This window comes from Paroedura picta, chromosome 2 (assembly GCF_049243985.1).
Source record: "Paroedura picta isolate Pp20150507F chromosome 2, Ppicta_v3.0, whole genome shotgun sequence".
Lineage (NCBI taxonomy): Eukaryota > Metazoa > Chordata > Lepidosauria > Squamata > Gekkonidae > Paroedura > Paroedura picta.
Genome location: NC_135370.1, coordinates 1,949,130 through 1,966,739, shown reverse-complemented (window position 1 = coordinate 1,966,739; position 17,610 = coordinate 1,949,130). Strand labels below are relative to the sequence as shown.

Sequence of the window (17,610 nt, the reverse complement as noted above, 5' to 3'; positions counted from 1 at the left end):
AGGTGTGAGCTTTGGTGTGCAGGCACACTTCCTTGGACAATGGAACAGAAATGATCAGACTACATATATAAGGAGAGACTAAAATGTACTCCTAATTTACTCTCGCATATATTCGGCTGGTGATTTCCAATAAATTGTACCTGAGGTAGTGGGAGTGCACACAAAAGCTCCCACCTAGACTAAAACTTTGTTGCTCTGAAAGGTGCCCCTGGGCTCAAACATTGTTCTGCTACTTCAGACCAGCACAGCTGGCCACCTGAATTTAGCCAAAGATGCTACCGGATCTCTAAACCCTAAACTGCCACTGATCTGCCTAACCCACTGGATCCCAGTAAGAGTTGAGCTGAGGCTCCTTTGCAGTTCTATCATATTATTATTGCTGTTATCATGTTAAGGTTATTGTTGTTGTAATGCTATTGCTGTTATCACAGATACGTTATCTGTATCTGTTTCCTGTTCCCTGTAAACCACCCTGAGCCTTCGGGGGAGGGCGGTATATAAATATAAATAAATAAAATAAATAAAATAAACAACAGTTATAAACCCGTGCAATTTGTAGCTGTCAGGATCCTCCACTTTAGAACCCAAAGCTTCACCTGTCTTACGAAACGCACCCCATGGAAACACAGCATTAGACTGAGAAGTACCACCTTACGTATGGTGGTCATCACGGAAAGCAAAAAAAAAGAGGGGGAAGGGATAACCTGAAATGTAATGGGAACACACAGATACGTAGTTTATGCTTTAACAAACGCACTGGTCCTTTAAGGTGCCACAAGCCTCTTGGATTATTTACTCTGTGTGGGGATCTATCTGTGTAAATGTATTCCATCCACCCTGCCAACAGACAGAACAGATGATGCAACGAGAAGCTACTTGTCCCCGTCTCTCAAAGACGCTAAAGCAATCCTCCCTCGCCTTGACAGCTGCCGAGATATTATCTCTGTACATCTTTTCCCAGGCCAGTCCAATCCTATATGTGGGGCTGCAGCTTTAATCTGCAATTAATCTCATAGCAAAAAAAAATGCAGATTTTTCTATTGAGCGCTCAAAAAACAATAGTACACTACCCTAGAACAGATACTGTTTTCACAGCGGTGCCCTCCCCTTTAATCTTTTGCCATGTTTTTACGAAAAATGCTAGTTGCTGAGAGAGAAACCACCAACAGCATCTTAATGTATGATTCCCAGAGCATTCATGCTTGTTTGCCCCTTTGAGTAATCTGTTGAAGACGACTCTGGGGCAGGCAAACACATCCCTTGACTCCCTTAGGCCCATCCCAGTGGTCCCCACGGTAGTTTACAACCAGGGCTGACAGTTCTGGGTTGGGAAATTCTTGGTGATTGGGGGGGGGTCAGACCCTGGGGAGGGCAAGGACCCCAGCAAGGTTGTAATGCCAGCGTGTTCACCCTCCAAAGCATCCGGTTTCTTCAGCAGAACTGATCCTGGTTGCCTGGAGATAGCGGGATATTTCCAGGGGCCAGCTGAAGCTTGGAAACCATATGTTGAACTTCATCCCTCCACACACACACCCGGTTATAATTCCTGAAGATGTGAGGGTGAGGAAAACAATCCCACAAGCCCTGTTTCTGTCCATGAAGGGGCTCATGGGAATTGTAGTCTATGGACATCTAGAGAGCCACGGTTGGCCACCCCTGCTGCACACCTCCCTCCTGGTGGAGGTAAAAATATAATAAGCCGTAAGAGGCAAAGTGGTTATGAATATTTAATGCTCCACTTTCCCAAAAGATAAACAGCAGAGCCAGATATAACAATCCACAAGAACTAGCGGAGACTGACGCAGGAGTATCATTCCTGTCTGAGCACCATGGAAGGGCTACGCTTCTCGGTGAGCTCTCAGACGCCGATACACCAATAGATTCTGATGAGGGGATTATCTTGAGAACCCTGCCACTGGGGTGCTTGTGGAAACTTTCCATTTTTGTGAAAATTCTCTTTGAGTGCTTCAATTCTCATGTATATTTAGGAACAAGGATGATATTCTTGCATGAGACACCTCTAGTTCTTGTGGATTATTATATCTGACTCTGCTGTTTATCTTTTTGGAAAGCAGAGTAATAAATATTCATAACCACTTCACCTCCCATGGTTTAGCATATTTTACCTACACCGGGTGGCTCAATCATTCCGTTACTCCTGGTGTAACCTGCTTCCTTCAGGTTGCCACTAACCAGTCAGTGAGAGTCCTGCAGGGGAAGGAAGGACCAGGCTCCGGCACATTTGGCTGCATTGCCACTTAACAGCTTCTCACTCGGTTTTGCATTTTCCATTCTGTTCCCGTGAGGTGAAGGGGGGGGGCTCTCTGGGACACCAGGAGATAGTTTGCTTCCCTTTACTTCTCCTTGCGAAGGGGGACTGAATAGGCTAATTGTAGGTACAGAGATCAGTCTGCCCGTGTTCAAAAGCTTTTTTTAAAAAGGCAACATAGGAAAACAATACAACGGAATGGTCAAAACCCAAGTGATATAAACAGACCCTAATTCTAGTTTTATCCCTAATGATAGAATATGGATAAGCAAAACACCCTTAAACATGCAAGTTTCAGGAAGCGTCCTCTCCCTTCATTTCACTTCATGGGGCTGCTCCCTTTTGTTCAGCAACAAATGCTCACGTCTACCACAGTGGTGGGACTCTATCTGAACAGCCTTCAAAACAGATGAACAAAAGAATGTTCATTTCAGCCCAGTAGGCATGGAACTAGATTTCCCCCCATGTCTCTATCATCCAAATGTATTTGCTTAAAAGCAAAGTTCTAACAGGGTGGACCACAAACTTTTGCAAAACAGGCTGTAGTTCATTTAAGAGCCAGAGATGAGAACCACAGAAATAGATCTGGGAGTCATATTTATAGTGAACAGGCTGAAATCATCAACCTGAACATTCAGTTAGCATCACCAGCTCACCTGAAATCCCTCTTAGAGGCAATGAGTACATTTAAAAAGAGAGCTTATTTCCTGGTTCTGCCCAAACAAGAATGTTTACTTTGCTGCATAACTTTCCAGTCCCAAAACCAGCTTTGAAAACAAGGTTAGCCAGGACAATCAAAAACTGCCATTGTGGAAGAGAGAAAACATCTTTACACAGAGATGGGGCTTATCTGCTGCACAGGATTACCTTGGGTCATCGCTGATTTCTGGGAGATTTAACTGGTGACTGATCTTCAGTGTCGGAACTAAAGATACACGAGAACTGATGTAGATGTCATAAGAAGTTGCATTTTTTTAAGGCACAAAGTGTGCTTAGGTGGGCACATGTCTTGCCCTAGAGTCCACCTGATTTTCTTGTTTTCCTATTAGAGGTCAGATGAACAACAGGACCTGGCCATGACGGATACAGCCCCAGTAGGGCATAAGAGCAGGCCATTAGCAACTTTGTGTTGCATTTCCGTGTGTGAAGAGTACGCACAGTCACCTGTAGTGTGGAAAAGCTCCCCATGCACAATTTATCTTTACAGATCAGAGGATACACACTTGCGTACACACAATCGGGTCATCCACACTCAATTCACTAGGGCACCGACACAAAGGCTTGTTTGTACATACCTCGTGGGCAGCTTCTCAAAGTCCACATCTAGAAACTGCTCATAACTAGACACAAAGCTGTCCAACCAGAGTTTCAAGTAGTCTGGATCTTTCTGTGAAGACAATTAAATCAGTTTTAATGTTATTTATTGTTCAGTCGATGTTTAAGGATTCATGCACACCCCCCGGTAATTTCCCTGCCACAAGAAAGGAGGCTGCTGAGCTACGGATACAAGTCTTTATGTAAGTCTACTTCCTAAAAGGGCTGTCAATCAAGCTATTTCAGGAAATGGGAGGGGGCATGGCTCAGGGGAAGGGCATCTGCTTAGCACACAGGAGGCTCAAATCCCAAACATCTCCAGTAAAAAGGATCAGGTAGAAGACTCAGCCTGAGACCCTGGAGAGACCCTGGCCATCTGAGTAGACCAGGGGTTGTCAAACTGCGGCCCTTCAGATGTCCATGGACTACAATTCCCGTGAGCCCCTGCCAGCATGTACTGACAGGAGCTCATGGGAACTGTAGTCCATGGACATCTGGAGGACTACAGTTTGACTACCGCTGAAGTAGACAATGCGGACCTTGACAGACCAAGGGTCTGATTCGGTAGAAGGCAGCTTCGTGTATAACACGGCCAAGCATCCCTGAAAGATTATAAGATTCCCAAAGTGTTTTTTTAATTCCCCCAATGTCCATATCTTTACAATTGTACCCCTTATGGGTCTCCATGGGCTGCTGACATTTTTAAGCCCCTCAAAATGAATCCACACTGCAAAATTCATATTGCACTACTAATCCCAGTGGCCGCGACCAGAACTGTGCCACTCGCAGCTTCTATGCAGCCCCCCCCCCCCAAGTGATGAAATAAAAGACCCAACGAAGCCCATGGATTCCTGGCAGAACAAGTCGTATGCTAAATGGGAAAGGAGGAAGGAAAAGAAGCTACCACAGCAGCAAAAGCAAATCACAATCTGATGGGCCCCCCAAGAAGGATTCTCCCCCCTACCCCCAAGATGGCCTTTATCTCCTGTTTTCATATATCTTGGTTTCCATCTGTGGCATCTCATATAAAAGGAATCTGAGGAAGCAAACTCTGGGGAAAGATCTACACATGAGCCTCTGCTGAACCTCCGCCAGAAACAATAGATAAACCAATGTTTGTACGTCATATAAGATAGCAAACCAAAGCAGTACTACTCAAGATGCCACGCATGTCTATTCAGTAGGGCTTACGCCTGGGAAAGCGTTCTAAGAACTGCACTTTTATATGTTGAATCAACTAAAAGAGAGATGGTATAATGTGAGCAACTAAAAGAGGGATGGTAAAAAGCAGTGGTCCCCAACCCCCGGTCCGGAGACCGGGACCGGTCCGTGGTTCAGTCGGTACCGGGCCACGGCTCCTCCTCGTCCTCTTCCCTGGATGCTGCCTTTGGGGCTGCCCTGCCACTCTTCCACTGGCTCACCTTTGGTGCTCTCCCGCGGTCGCCATGACTGGGGCTCCCCCTTGGCATGGCATTGCACAGCTGCTGCTGGCAGCACCCCCCAGTGGGCAGCGGGAAGTCAGGGGCGCCAGCAGGAAAGCGGAGTGGAGCAGGGGCTCAGGCGGTGGGGTCAATGTTACAGTGACTCTTCTTAATAACACACACTTTTTCTATGTCCTCTTAATCATCTAAGCATGTTCTGCAGCAATATTAACTAAAATAGAATATTAATTAAAATAACTTAATAAGAAATTGAATAAATGAATAAAATAAAATAATAAATTAAGCCATGAGACACGCTTCTCCTCCAAGGCCTTACCAGAAATATATTATGTGGAACTTATGTCTTGAAATTTGGCAGATTCTTAAAGAAATTTAAAACAAATCAACAGGCCCATTCCTTAAAACATACAGACATAAGATACTCGGGACTGTACTCCAGGGGTCCTCCAGATGTTCATGGACTACAATTCCCATGAGCCCCTGCCAGCAAGTCCACACAAATCTTGGATAGGAACAAATATTGAAATTAGCTGACACAGCTGAAGAGAGTGATCAAAGGAGGGAGGCGGCAGAATTGCCCAGAAGGGCTGAAAGCAGGTGTCTGGTAGAGATAATAGTGGGGTTACAATTTCCAACCAGGATCTGAAGAAGCCAAGTTCAAAGTCCCACTTAGAAGAAGAGTTGCTTTTTATACCCTGCTTTTCACTACCTGAAGGTTTCTCAACGTGGCTTACAGTCGCCTTCCCTTCCTTTCCCTACAACAGACCCCCTGTGAGGGAGGTGGAGCTAAGAGAGCTCTGGCAAAACTGCTCAGTGAGAACAACTCTAACAGAGCTGAGGTGGTGGCATCAGAAGGCATCAACCTTTGAATCCCGGAGCCAGAAGGCAATATCAGGGGAAGTCCTCGGCCTCCGTGTTGTGTCATGACCAACGGTCACAGAATCATAGTCTCATTCCAACGCTTTGGTTCTATGATTCTTTGACCGTTGGTCTGATCCAGCCGGGCTCTTCTTGTGTTCTTCTACCTACCAATGTCATCTTAAGCAAAGTGAAACCCTTCTAAAGTCTACTCATGCTACTATTCTCAGAGAACAACTGATACGCAAGCCAAAAAACCCTTGTTTTTGATAACAAACCTAACATATTATGAAGTCATCAGGACATGAGGAATTAAAGACCCGGAAAATGACACAGGTGTTTTTTTAAGAATCCCATAGAGCCAGTCTCTGAATAAAGGGGAAAGGTTCCCGGTATAGAGAAAGCAAAAACAAACAGGAGTTCTTGATGATCTGTCAACTTTGAGATATACCAGGTGGGTAATACACAGGGGCTTTTTGCACGCCTTCAAAATAGCACAATGGTTGCCAATTGAAAACGCTACTGATTTGCTGTTTTGCACAACGTCGTCGACAATCTGCCACACACCTGAAACCAATCTGCAAAAAGCACTTCCTTGTAGCGCTTTCAGGGAAATCCCCAAAAGTGGATTCACCCTCCGGAAAGCGATACACTCCTGCAACCAATCTGCAACACTAGCGAAAAAGACCTGTGCGTTAACATTGTTGCAGTTTCTTCAAAGTCCCTCCTCCTGAGCCTGTCCTCCAAACTTCCGGCGAACTGTTCGCCATTTTTTTTTTCTCCGAGCGAGCGGGGATAAACGCACCAGCGAGCCTCTTTCAGTTTAGAGGCTTCCCTGGCTTCAGTCCCTCCCCTTCAGTCACTAAGCACACACATTTTACACATTCATTCAGCCGAAAATCGGGCCCGTGAGAGGGGGGGAGGGGGGATTTTTTTTTTCACTCGGAGGCAGCGTGGCAACGATCAAATGACAGCTCAAACAGAGGCTTCCCCGGCTTCAGTCCCTCCCCTTCAGTCACTAAGCACACTTCAGTCACTAAGCACACTACTAAGCAGTCACTTTATTTTTTACACAGTCATTCAGCCGAAAATTGGGCCCGTGAGAGGGGGGGGGGGTTTCACTCGGAGGCAGCGTGGCAATGATCAAACGATCAAACGACAGCTCAAACACCCCAGGCAGCTGGATGGGTCTCTCCGTTGCAACGAATCTACACAGATTCGTTACAATGGGTCTGTTTTTTTTTTTTAAAAAAAACCTTTCTTAAAGGGAAAGGGGCTGTTTGGGAGCATGCTAACGGCTGCCCATTGGCTGCTTGACGGCCAGGGGCGGGATGAGCTCGGCAATAGCGCTTCCTTTCTAGCGATTTCTGCCGAGACCGGAAGCCTGTGGGAAACGCTACAAAACGCAACTGGATTCCACTACAAAGGCAGGTATGCATAACGACGAATTCCACTATTTTAAATGGCGATTTTTCATTCAGTGACCAATTTGCAACAAAGATCCCGGTGCGTAAAGCCCCACAGTTCTCTCCTCCTTACATGTGACCCTTACTACCACCATTTGAGATAGGTGTGGCTGAGAGATTGTCTAGCCCAGGGGTAGTCAACCTGTGGTCCTCCAGATGTCCGTGGACTACAATTCTCATGAGCCCCTGCCAGCCCCTTGGCTAGCCCATGAGTCCCCCCCCCGTGGGGCTTGCCATCTCCTTTTGTTGGCACCCCCCAATTGTTTTTAGAGAGCGAGATGGGTCAGGTGGCACTTTTACCCTTAATTCGCAGATTTTTTAAATGTTGCTTTAGCAGCAGTAGCCATTTTGTGGCTCTGTCCACTATGCTGTGCTGGAACTCCAAATGTTCCCAGGGGCTCAGAAAGATTGGGGACCCCTTACCTAGCCCAAGGGGGTAATTCAGTGAGCTTCACTGTAGGGTAGAGATTTGAACCTGGGGTCTCCCCACTCCAACCACTACACCCCATGCACCACACTCACACAAAGACTACAAATTCCACAGGAACAGTCATAGAATCACAGAGTTGGAAGGGGCAAGTCAGACCATCTGTTGGAGCTAAAAGAAATTAATCAATTGGGCACCTTTTCAAATCTAACTCAATTTTTCATTCTAACATAAAATCTCATGGTTCCGCTGTTTAAGAAAGCCAATGAAATTTTACACAAAGATTAAAACCTGGTCGATTTCATGGGGCCCAAAGTCTCACTGTCTACTTTCCTAAATCAGAGTCCAGTGGCACCTTTAAGACCAACAAAGATTTATTCAAGGCATAAGCTTTCGAGTGCAAGCACCCTTCGTCAGACATAAGAACTACCACCATGACAGTGGAAATATAAAGTTAATTCTGTTAAATGAGTAAACTGTGTCACAACATCCAAATACAGCCATAGGATAATTCTTTGCTAAAACAGCCAATCGGTCCCCTCGAACTCAGTTGTAGTTCACAAAAACACAGGAGGAAGAAAACTCAGCAGGGATGCATGTCCATGCCCCCAGGCTCCCCTGTGTTGCTAGTGGAAGGAAGCCCCTCCCTCTCCTCCGTCTGGGCCTATTGGAGAATCTTTCCCAACAGGCCTAAAGGGAGGGGGGTGCGGAATTCTGAGCAAGAGCAGCCATTGGCCGGGGGGGGAGGGGGATTCCACCAATAGGAGTCTTTGGAAGCTTCAGCATGTTGTCAGAAGTAGGATCACATCCTTATCCATGGTTCTTCTATAAATTTTGGAAACTGCCTGGGGGACGGTGCATGTTTGGCCGCCGGGCAGCGTCCAGATTCGAACCCAACCTGCCCTAGCAGGAGCCACCGGCCATGGGAATAGGGAGGCGGAGGCGGCAGAGAGCACAAAGCCACCCAGAGAATGAGGCCGCAGCAGGAAGGCCCCGGCACAGAAGGCACAGGTGCCCTGAAGGAGGCCATAGAGGCAGAAAGGCGCCGCCACCGAGGAGGAGGTCACAGAGGCAGTGAGGATGCCACGGCGGCCAGAAGCATGTGGCACTGAGAACGACCTGGCGCCGGCCGCAAGGAGGAGCGGCCGCCGTGAAGAAGGTGGTGGCGGTCAAGAGGAGGCCGTGGTGGAGCCGAGGCTCCTGTGCCAGCGGACACCGGGAGGCCGTGGCTGCACCACTGGAAGAACGCAGGTGCCAGCAGCGCAAAGGCACAAAAGGAGCATGCACGGCCACCAGTGCACTGAAGGCGGTGCAGGTAGAGACCCGGCCAGCCGCAACCCACCCAGGGACCGCTGCCACCACCACTGACACACCCTCGACCTGCCACCTGGGACAGGGGTGATGACCAGGCGGTGAGGAGACCTCTCTGTGCCTCCCCAGCCCTGCTTCTCCCCCTTCCTCTCGGTAGTGCCTGCTGCATTTCTGCATGCAGTGGTCTTTCCAACTAGTTTTATGTATAAGCCTGTTGTATTCAGGAATACAACGGGTGCTAGATTGGGGGGGGGGCGGAGGTGGAAGAAGTCTACGGCTGCCCTCCCCTTCCCCTGAGGCCCTGGAAAGGCTGCAGGCAGATGTTTGGGAACTCACTGGCAGGGGCAGCTCTCACGTGGCAGGGATCTGCAGCCTCCGAGCCTCAAAGGAGGAGGGGTGGGCAGGGGTGGGGGACCGAAGGCAATTGGCTGGCCTCTGGACAGATAGGTAAGCCTGTAAGGTAAGGTAAGGAGGAGACACTGAGTGGGACAGCCGCCCTGGGTGGGTGTTAAGCGCTGAGTGGCACTTAAGCCATGAGACACACTCCTCCTCCAAGGCCTTAACGGAAATATATTATGTGGAACAGATAGGGCTGCTGGCTGTGGACTGGAAACCCTTGGAGATTCAGGGGGCAGAGCCTGGAGAAGGTGGGGTTTAGGACGGGGAGGGGCCTCAGCATGGTACAATGTCATCACACTCCAAAGCAACCATTTCCTCCACAGGAATTAATCCCTGTCACCTGCAGATTGACTGTAGTAGTAGCAGATCTCTAAGTCCCACCTGGAATTTATCAACACTAAGTATTGACCCTGGGTCCTTACTACAATAAAAGAATCTTCTTTGAGACTGCATCTGCATGCTGCTGGCAGGGACTCATGGGAATTGTAGTTCATGGACGGCTGACAGCTGCTGCTTGGCCACCCCTGATCTATGACATCGCCATGAAGAACACACAGCGTATTTTGGGAGTCTCGTGTCGAAAGATCAAGTCGCTCTGAACCTTGTAAGCAACAACAGATGGAGTCTGCTAACTTAATAAGCTATTACAGTCATTGTCCATTTCCTGGACTTCTTAATAGTTTAGCTACAATCAAGGATGGCTTCTGCAGGAAATAGTTCTAGTTCCCTTTGTTTAGCTTGTTAAAAAATCTTTTCAACCCTACGGGGAAAAAAAGAGGCTTAAAAAATATGTCTGCTCTCTTTCTGCAGTTGTGGAAAACACCATCCCTGCGAGCCATGCCTAAGAAGATTAAAGAGAAAGGTCACAGGGCACGCATTTGGGAAATTAGAAGCGAAACTCTTCCCTTGCACCCTCCCAACGCAATCAGGAAGATACGGAACAAAGTGCTGCAGAGGCAGATTCCTAAGGCGATGTCCGTGCCGGCGGTACGTGGTTGGGGTGGCAGGCTGCACACACTCCAGCTCTGGAAAACTGGTCACTTACTGGGACTGTGGGAGCTGCTAGTTGATACCAAGATCCAAGACCTAAACGAACTGCTGCTGCAAATCAATTTTAACTGTTATTAATTGAATGAAGTTTTCCAATTATTTTAGGTGAATGATGCGAGCCAGCCTGCTCGGAGGATGGGACAGAAACCAAATAAATAAATGCATTCTCTTGACTACCGTTTTCAAGTCCCTCGCCCACTTCCTCAGAGACAACGTCATGAAAATGTCTGAGAGGCCAGGCCTGAACAAATCTGCTGCAAGTCAGCAGTGCCTTGTGTCTGTTCTGAATTCACGCCACTAGCTGGTTCCAAGGTCCAGGAAGAAGAAAACGACACCCTCTAACTATTCTCTCCACATCCCCCCTAAACTTCCTGACTCAGAGCCAATCACGGCACTTCTGGTACCAGCTAACCCAAAAATTATATTTGCCAGGCAACAGAAAGGTAGTCAAACTGCGGCCCTCCAGATGTCCATGGACTACAATTCCCAGGAGCTCCTGCCAGCGAATGCTGGCAGGGGCTCCTGGGAATTGTAGTCCATGGACATCTGGAGGGCCGCAGTTTGACTACCCTGCTCTAATGCTTCCTTTTTGGAACAAACTTTGAAACCAGTCTGCACAAGAGAGGGATTTGGGATCACCAGCTTTTCTTTCCAGACCAAGGTCGTGTCATTCGGAGTGGGAAGGCCGGGACAAGGGCTCCACAGCAGAGCCACTGTTCTTTTTGAAAGCGCCAGACAAAGTGTGAGGAAAAAATGAATCACCTGACATTAGCTGCTGGAAACCGACTTAATGGGTGAGAATGCCAGTCAACTGAGCCAGGGGAGGAGGATTTCAGCATCTGAATGTTTCCTTTTTCTTTTCTTTCTTACTTTTTTTTTTAAGCAAACCAATCAACTTGGTAAATTTGGCAAGTTATTTCCATCGGGTTTCCGCACAGGTCCACCCGCAGTCTGGACACTTTGCGTAGTCTTTCGTGGGTTTCTGCACAATTAGAAGAACAAAGTTCACCACTGTTTATAGCGGCACCAGGAAGTGCCGGCAGCCGCAAACAAAAGCAGGATCAGCCCGGGGGCTATTTTCAGTGTGACGTTCCACACTGGGCTGGGGGAAGAAATGCTTCACGTGGCAATTTGGAAACTGAGTCAAACCTGACTCCCAGTGGAACCGATCACTAAACTTCTATTCTAGTCAACTTAAAGAATGATCCCGAGATCAAATAAATGGTCTGGAGAATCATAGAATCCCAGAATGGGAAGGGGCCATACAGGCCATCTAGTCCAACCCCCTGCTCAACGCAGGATCAGCCCAAAGCAGAGCCAGCTGGCGCCTCCCCCCCCCCACAGTGCAGCGCTGGACACTTTGACAGCCGAGTTGCACAACCCTAAGCCACTGCCTTCTCATAGGAACCTTTAGCACATACCAAACAATTCAGGTTCCATTCACATCAGTGACTGTTTGCAAGTGGGTTTTGCCATTTCACACAGTGCACTGAAAATGCATTATTGTGTGTCTGTGAAAACGCCAAAGTCTAAGTTAGGGTACTGAACCAAAGCTTAAATCACAATGACAATTCCCATATAGGTGTGCTGGGTTCATTGCAATTGAGTTTCAGCAAGGAGATTCCCTGCACCTGTACGAATATTTCTTCAATAAAGAGATTTCTTTTCACCAAACCGTCTGCTTGTGAGAAATTCAACAAGACTTTGACAGACAATGTAGCTGCAAAGTGGGCCTTCACAAAGAAGCACTCAAGGTTCTGCTTTAGGCAGAATGAAATCTAAAGTCCATAAGAGCAGAACACGTAAAAGGAACAGCCAACATTCAAGCAGATTGGCAGAGTTGAGAAACCATCTCAGAAAGCAAAGGAATGTTGAAGAGGGAATTGTTTACGATGATCACAGATCACTTCAGAACACGGTAAGTGGACCTATTCACATCTCAACGGCCATAGTTTATTTTGAGAAAGCAGATGTGTTAATGGCACGGAGGGCGTTCTATATGCATTCCCTGCTACATCGACTAGGCAGGTTTCAGAATTCGGGGCACTCTATCAACAGAGACCTCGGTATTTCTCATACGGAAAAGGTGGTTGTGTGTCCTGACTCAACCTTTCAACCAAAGGTGAACTCTGCATTTCACACCAATCAGGACATTTACTTACCTAATTACTGTTCTAAGCCCTGCACACCAAGGAGTTGCCTGATAACATCCTGGATGCTAGGGGAGCTCCCAAGGTGTACATTGCTAGAGCAGAGCCCTTCCAAAAGATGGACTCGTGTTCATTGCCATCTCTCCTCTCAACATGGGCAGAAGGAAACATAGTTGTACTTGCTACTGTTGTTCACTGACGTCTTGTGTGCAGACACACATCGGCACAGGCCAGCCACAGAACAGTTTCCAGCTATAAGCTCCTCTGGGGGGGGGGGCTGCTTCCCTCCGGAAAGCACATGCACCTGATTTCCCGCTGGACGCCTCACATGTCCGAGGGCCCCCAGCACTCAGTTCCAACCCATTGCTACGCGTCTCCAAGACTGAACGCAGTAACAAATGGGCCCTGCATCCCGTCGCGTTCTCTGCCATCTTTTCCTCTCTCTTTTTTTAAATCTTGGAGCTCACAGAGGGGATGGAAGGTGGGAAGAAATATAGCAGGAGGAAGAAGAGGAAGAACAGTTGCACCGTTTCCACACTAGAGGCTTCACGCTGGGCTGCAGGCTGGAGTTGGAGCCAGGGCAGGTTGCCCTACCTCAGCGGTTTTCAACCGCTCTTACCTCGCAAACCCAAATGTGGCAGAGGGCGGGGGGCGCACAAGTGCAAAGCAGTCGAGCAGCGTGGAGGCAGGCATTGCAATGCTGCTGCCCGCCAACGCTCACTAGCGCCCACCGGCGCTGGCCACTACCACCGGCCACTGCTGCTTGCGGTTGCAGCAGCGGCAACCAACCTGGAGACCCCAAAGAACGGGCCAGGATATCCCAAATGAGAACCACTGCCCTACCTCTTCCTGCTCCTGCATGGGGGAGCATTTGGCCCAATACACCTCGTTCACCCTGGATTTGTGCTCCTGCATGGGAATGGGGGCAACAAAGATCTGAGAGTGTTAATGGTCTTGGGCTTTATACCCTACTTTCCTCTACCTGAAGGAGTCTCAAAGCAGCTTTCCCACCTCCAGACTAGACTACTGTAACTCGCTCTACGTGGGCCTGCCATTGTCTTGTAAGCCAGTGGTCCCCAGCCCCCGGTCCGGGGACCAGTCCCAGTCCATGGATCAGTCGGAACCGGGCCGCAGCTCCTCCCCATCCTCCTCCCTGGCTGCTGCCTCGGGGGCTGCCCTGTCACTCTGCCGCTGGCTTACCTTTGGTGCTCTCCAGCGGCCATCATGGTTGGGGCTCCCCCTTGGCGTGGCACTGCGCAGCTGCTGCTGGCAGCACCCCCCAGCGGGTGGCAGGAAGCCAGCGGGAGAGCAAGTGGAGCAGGGGCTCAGGTGGCAATGTCCCTCAGCAAAAGACTACCCCACCTCCGGGCCTCAGTAAAATTATCAAGCGTTGACCGGTCCCCGGTGATAAAAAGGTTGGGGACCACTGTTGTAAGCCCTTTTCAGTCCCCACTGAGGGGAAAAGTGGTCTACAAATAAAGTAAATCACTGTAGAGTTTTCTAATAGAGTCCCCCTGGTTAAACAGGACTCAGAGGTCTAAAAGTGTTTTGTTTGGTTGAGTTCACTACAGTTTTTGCCTTTCTGCTTCCAAAGCCCTCTTACTTGTGTCATGTGAATTCCCTTCGTGAGTTTGCCCAAATCTAATCCACCTGGTTTATGGAGGAGAAGAAGGCCGAAGAGATCTGTAATTCCAGGATTCCTTAGGTTCCTAAGAAACGTTGCTTTTCCTTCCACCAACAATAGCTCCATTGAGCTGGAAGCTCTCTCCTCCGGCTATAAAAATTACTTCATCGCTAAAACTTAACCAGGGATTCTGAGAGGTGCATGATGGGAAACACCACTCTGTACACTTTGCCAAAAAGCAGTAGGAGGCGATTCCCACGCTCTCTTAGAAGGAGCATATCTTAAGCTCTGTCGCAGGAGAATACTCCTAGACTAATGGAATTTTTCAAAAAGAAAATTCAAAAGAAGGGTGTTATTTTTTTAATATGGCACCTCATAGGAAGCCAAGCCAAGCATCAACAGCTGAACATGACGAATCCCACTGCCAGTTCGAATAAATCCCTCCTGTCTACACAGAATTCGATTTCCATTTTGATTTTGGGCACTTTAAACTTTCCCTCTGCAACATGCATGATTAATCCAGAGTGACCCTACCTTTCCCCCGGGATATCCACAAGTAGATATAAGCCTCGATATTTGAAAGCACGGCATCAGGAAGTGTGCAGATTTTTGCTTTTTGTGAATTAACTTCTTTCTCCATGCCTCATAGCAAATGAGTCTTCCCTGACTGGCCAGGGAATCAGTTCAAAGACTTCCTGGTTCCCAGTTGCAAGGCTTGTCTTAAAGTGACTGCGCTCCAATCCTCTGCTGTCTCCAATCCTCCCCCCCAGCCCCGTTTAAGAAAAGAAAGACTCCTGCTGCAATTGGCTCCCCTCCCTGCTCTGAGCTTTCTCAATCGAGTTCAGAACACATTGTTTCAATGGGGGGGGGGGTTTGAAGAGGAAGACCTGAGTTCAAATTAATCTGAATTCAGCAGTATCCACAATGGAAAAAACAAAGTAAATGCAGAATCAGCCCAGGATGCAGGTTCAAGAGGATATAAAGAATATCCTACAGGGGGCATTGGAGGACAGGCACATTTAGATTAGGAACCTCCTGGCATTTCACAAACCATCTCCTCCTGTGTCCTGATTGGCCCATTTAGAGACTTCCTGCTCCTTTGAGCTCACTTCCTCCCTGCTTGCCCTCAGAAGAAAACAGAATTAATTAGACTGCCAGAACTCTCTTTCCTTTCATCCTATGCAAAGTTGTTTTCTCTTCTAAATAAAACTATTTTATTCTTTTAAGCAGCTTGGTGTCCCGTCCCTCTCTTGCATATTTAACTTCAGCCAATACTTGCCACAAAGACTGCACCATGACTGTCTTATGGGACAGGGAGCTTCTATAGCGGGACACCCAATTGTGACCGGTGGCTAAAGGCAGTATCACCTCCAAAGCATCTGTGCCCACTACAAGGTATTTTCAGAATCCTCCACCCCACCTAGATCACCACCTTCTTACTCATCTTAGTTTTCTGTCCCAAATTATCTTAGGGCTTTTTTAATTGGCTCAGTTAAATGCCCAGCCCTGTTAAGACAGGTAAGTTAACTGAGGACCCCTTTTTCAGAGCATTTGTGTGACTGATCTGTAAGAAAGTTTGGAACCTTGGTCTGTATTTTACCGGAATGTTGCATGCAACTTTAGGAATCTGTTTTTAATGTGCTACTTGGATATTCTTTTTTACTTCACTGTAATGAGATAAAATCATTCTTTTTGTCTGATAGATCCCCTCACACTACCCTTCGTGCAGCTACATCTGGGGGCCATACAAACTCAAATATGGCATTGATCAGAGAAGTAGACGATTGCTCAGGATAGCTGATCAAAAGAATTGTAATCATCTGGCTTTATATGGTACTTCCCCACCCACCCCCAATACCACCCATGGTGTAAATCAGCAGCTGCAGTTCAATTAATCCATTAAGAAATTGCCACTTAGCAAAATGATTTGGGGAAAGCACTTCCAGAGGGAGGACAGGACCAGTCAAAAGGATGAATTTTAGCTGATCCAGTCAGAGACGGTGCAATTTCTTACAGCTCTCGCCAAGACAAAGAAGTCTGAACAGAACAAGTGGATGTATTCTGGCCTCAGCACTCAGCAGAATAAAGAGATCCCATGACAGACAATCCTTTGGAGATTGGGAATCCCACCCTGGGTTCTTGAATTTCCTCCACACTCCCAAGTATGTGTCGAAAATCGCCTTCCACAATGTCCAAACTGACTTACTACAGGTAGCACCAACCTACAAAAAGCAAACAAACTCGGGGATTTCCATTCTCCTTGCAGCTGATGACGGGATCTTTGACTCTGGAAAGCCAATACCTCAAAAACCTTATTGCTCTGTAGGGGCTGGTGGATTTGAAACTAGGTCTTCCCCAAAGCCACAGTTCACAAACCCTTTTCAACCCACAGTTTGGTGCCAAAGCTTCCTCTCTTGCCCCAGAGGGACAGACCAGAACGAATGAGATGAAATTAATTCAAAAGAAATTCCGTCTAAACACCCGGAAGAAGTTCCTGACAGTCAGAGCGGTTCCTCACTGGAACAGGTTTCCTCGGAAGGTGGTGGGTTCTCCATCTTTGGAGATTTTTAAACAAAGACAGGATAGCCATCTGACAGAGAGGCTCATTCCAGGAAGGGGGTGGCAGGTGACAGTGGATGAGCGATACGGTTGTGAGTAGATGACCCAGGAGGGGTTGGACTAGATGACCCACTAATGGTCCACCAATGTCTAGCATTCTCTGTTGTCCACATTCAGAAGAATTCTACCACTAAGACATAAGTTGTTAGTAATTCATGAGCCTCCCAGATTCCATCATTTCATGTAATCTTTTCCTTTTCCCGTTTTCCAGGCCACTCAGGGAACCAAAACCGCTCCAATATCCCTGCCAGTTATTTAAGAGTCAGCCCCGTCATCTCACCCAGTTGCCTCCTCATTTCAGGCTGTTTTCACTGAAGTGTCTGCGCATATTGAAGTACATTCTAATTGCTAACAAATGGCTTAGGGTAATTAGTTCCTACAAGTAGCAGAAGGAGGGAGAAAAAATTACAATACAAATGGCAAGCTGCTTGTTCCTTACCAAATTAAGGCCAGAAAGTGGCTTTTGTTCAGATCTGTGGGTTTTGACACAGAACCAAAATAAGTGGGGAGCATGCTGCGGGGGAGGGGGGGGTGCAAAAATCTCCAATTCTGTAAGGCCCATTTCAGGCAGGCTTTGTAATCATAGCCAGTGGTGAACGGAGCTTTTGTTGTGTGTTGCTTAACACCTTCCAGGAGAGGTGGAAAGTAACAAAAACCATGAACCTGGACAGTCTAGGCCAG

General features: G+C 47.7%; 1 protein-coding gene across 5 annotated transcripts in view; it reads right to left on the bottom strand.

The window, feature by feature from the left end:
• NBEAL1 (neurobeachin like 1) overlaps window positions 1-17,610 on the bottom strand; it is a 131,700-nt gene that overhangs the window by 98,939 nt on the left and 15,151 nt on the right. For all 5 annotated transcript variants that reach the window (XM_077319201.1, XM_077319204.1, XM_077319205.1 and 2 more), the window contains one exon: window positions 3,565-3,656. In XM_077319201.1, the coding sequence (XP_077175316.1) occupies window positions 3,565-3,656 (92 nt within the window). The remainder of the gene's footprint in view (window positions 1-3,564; window positions 3,657-17,610) is intronic.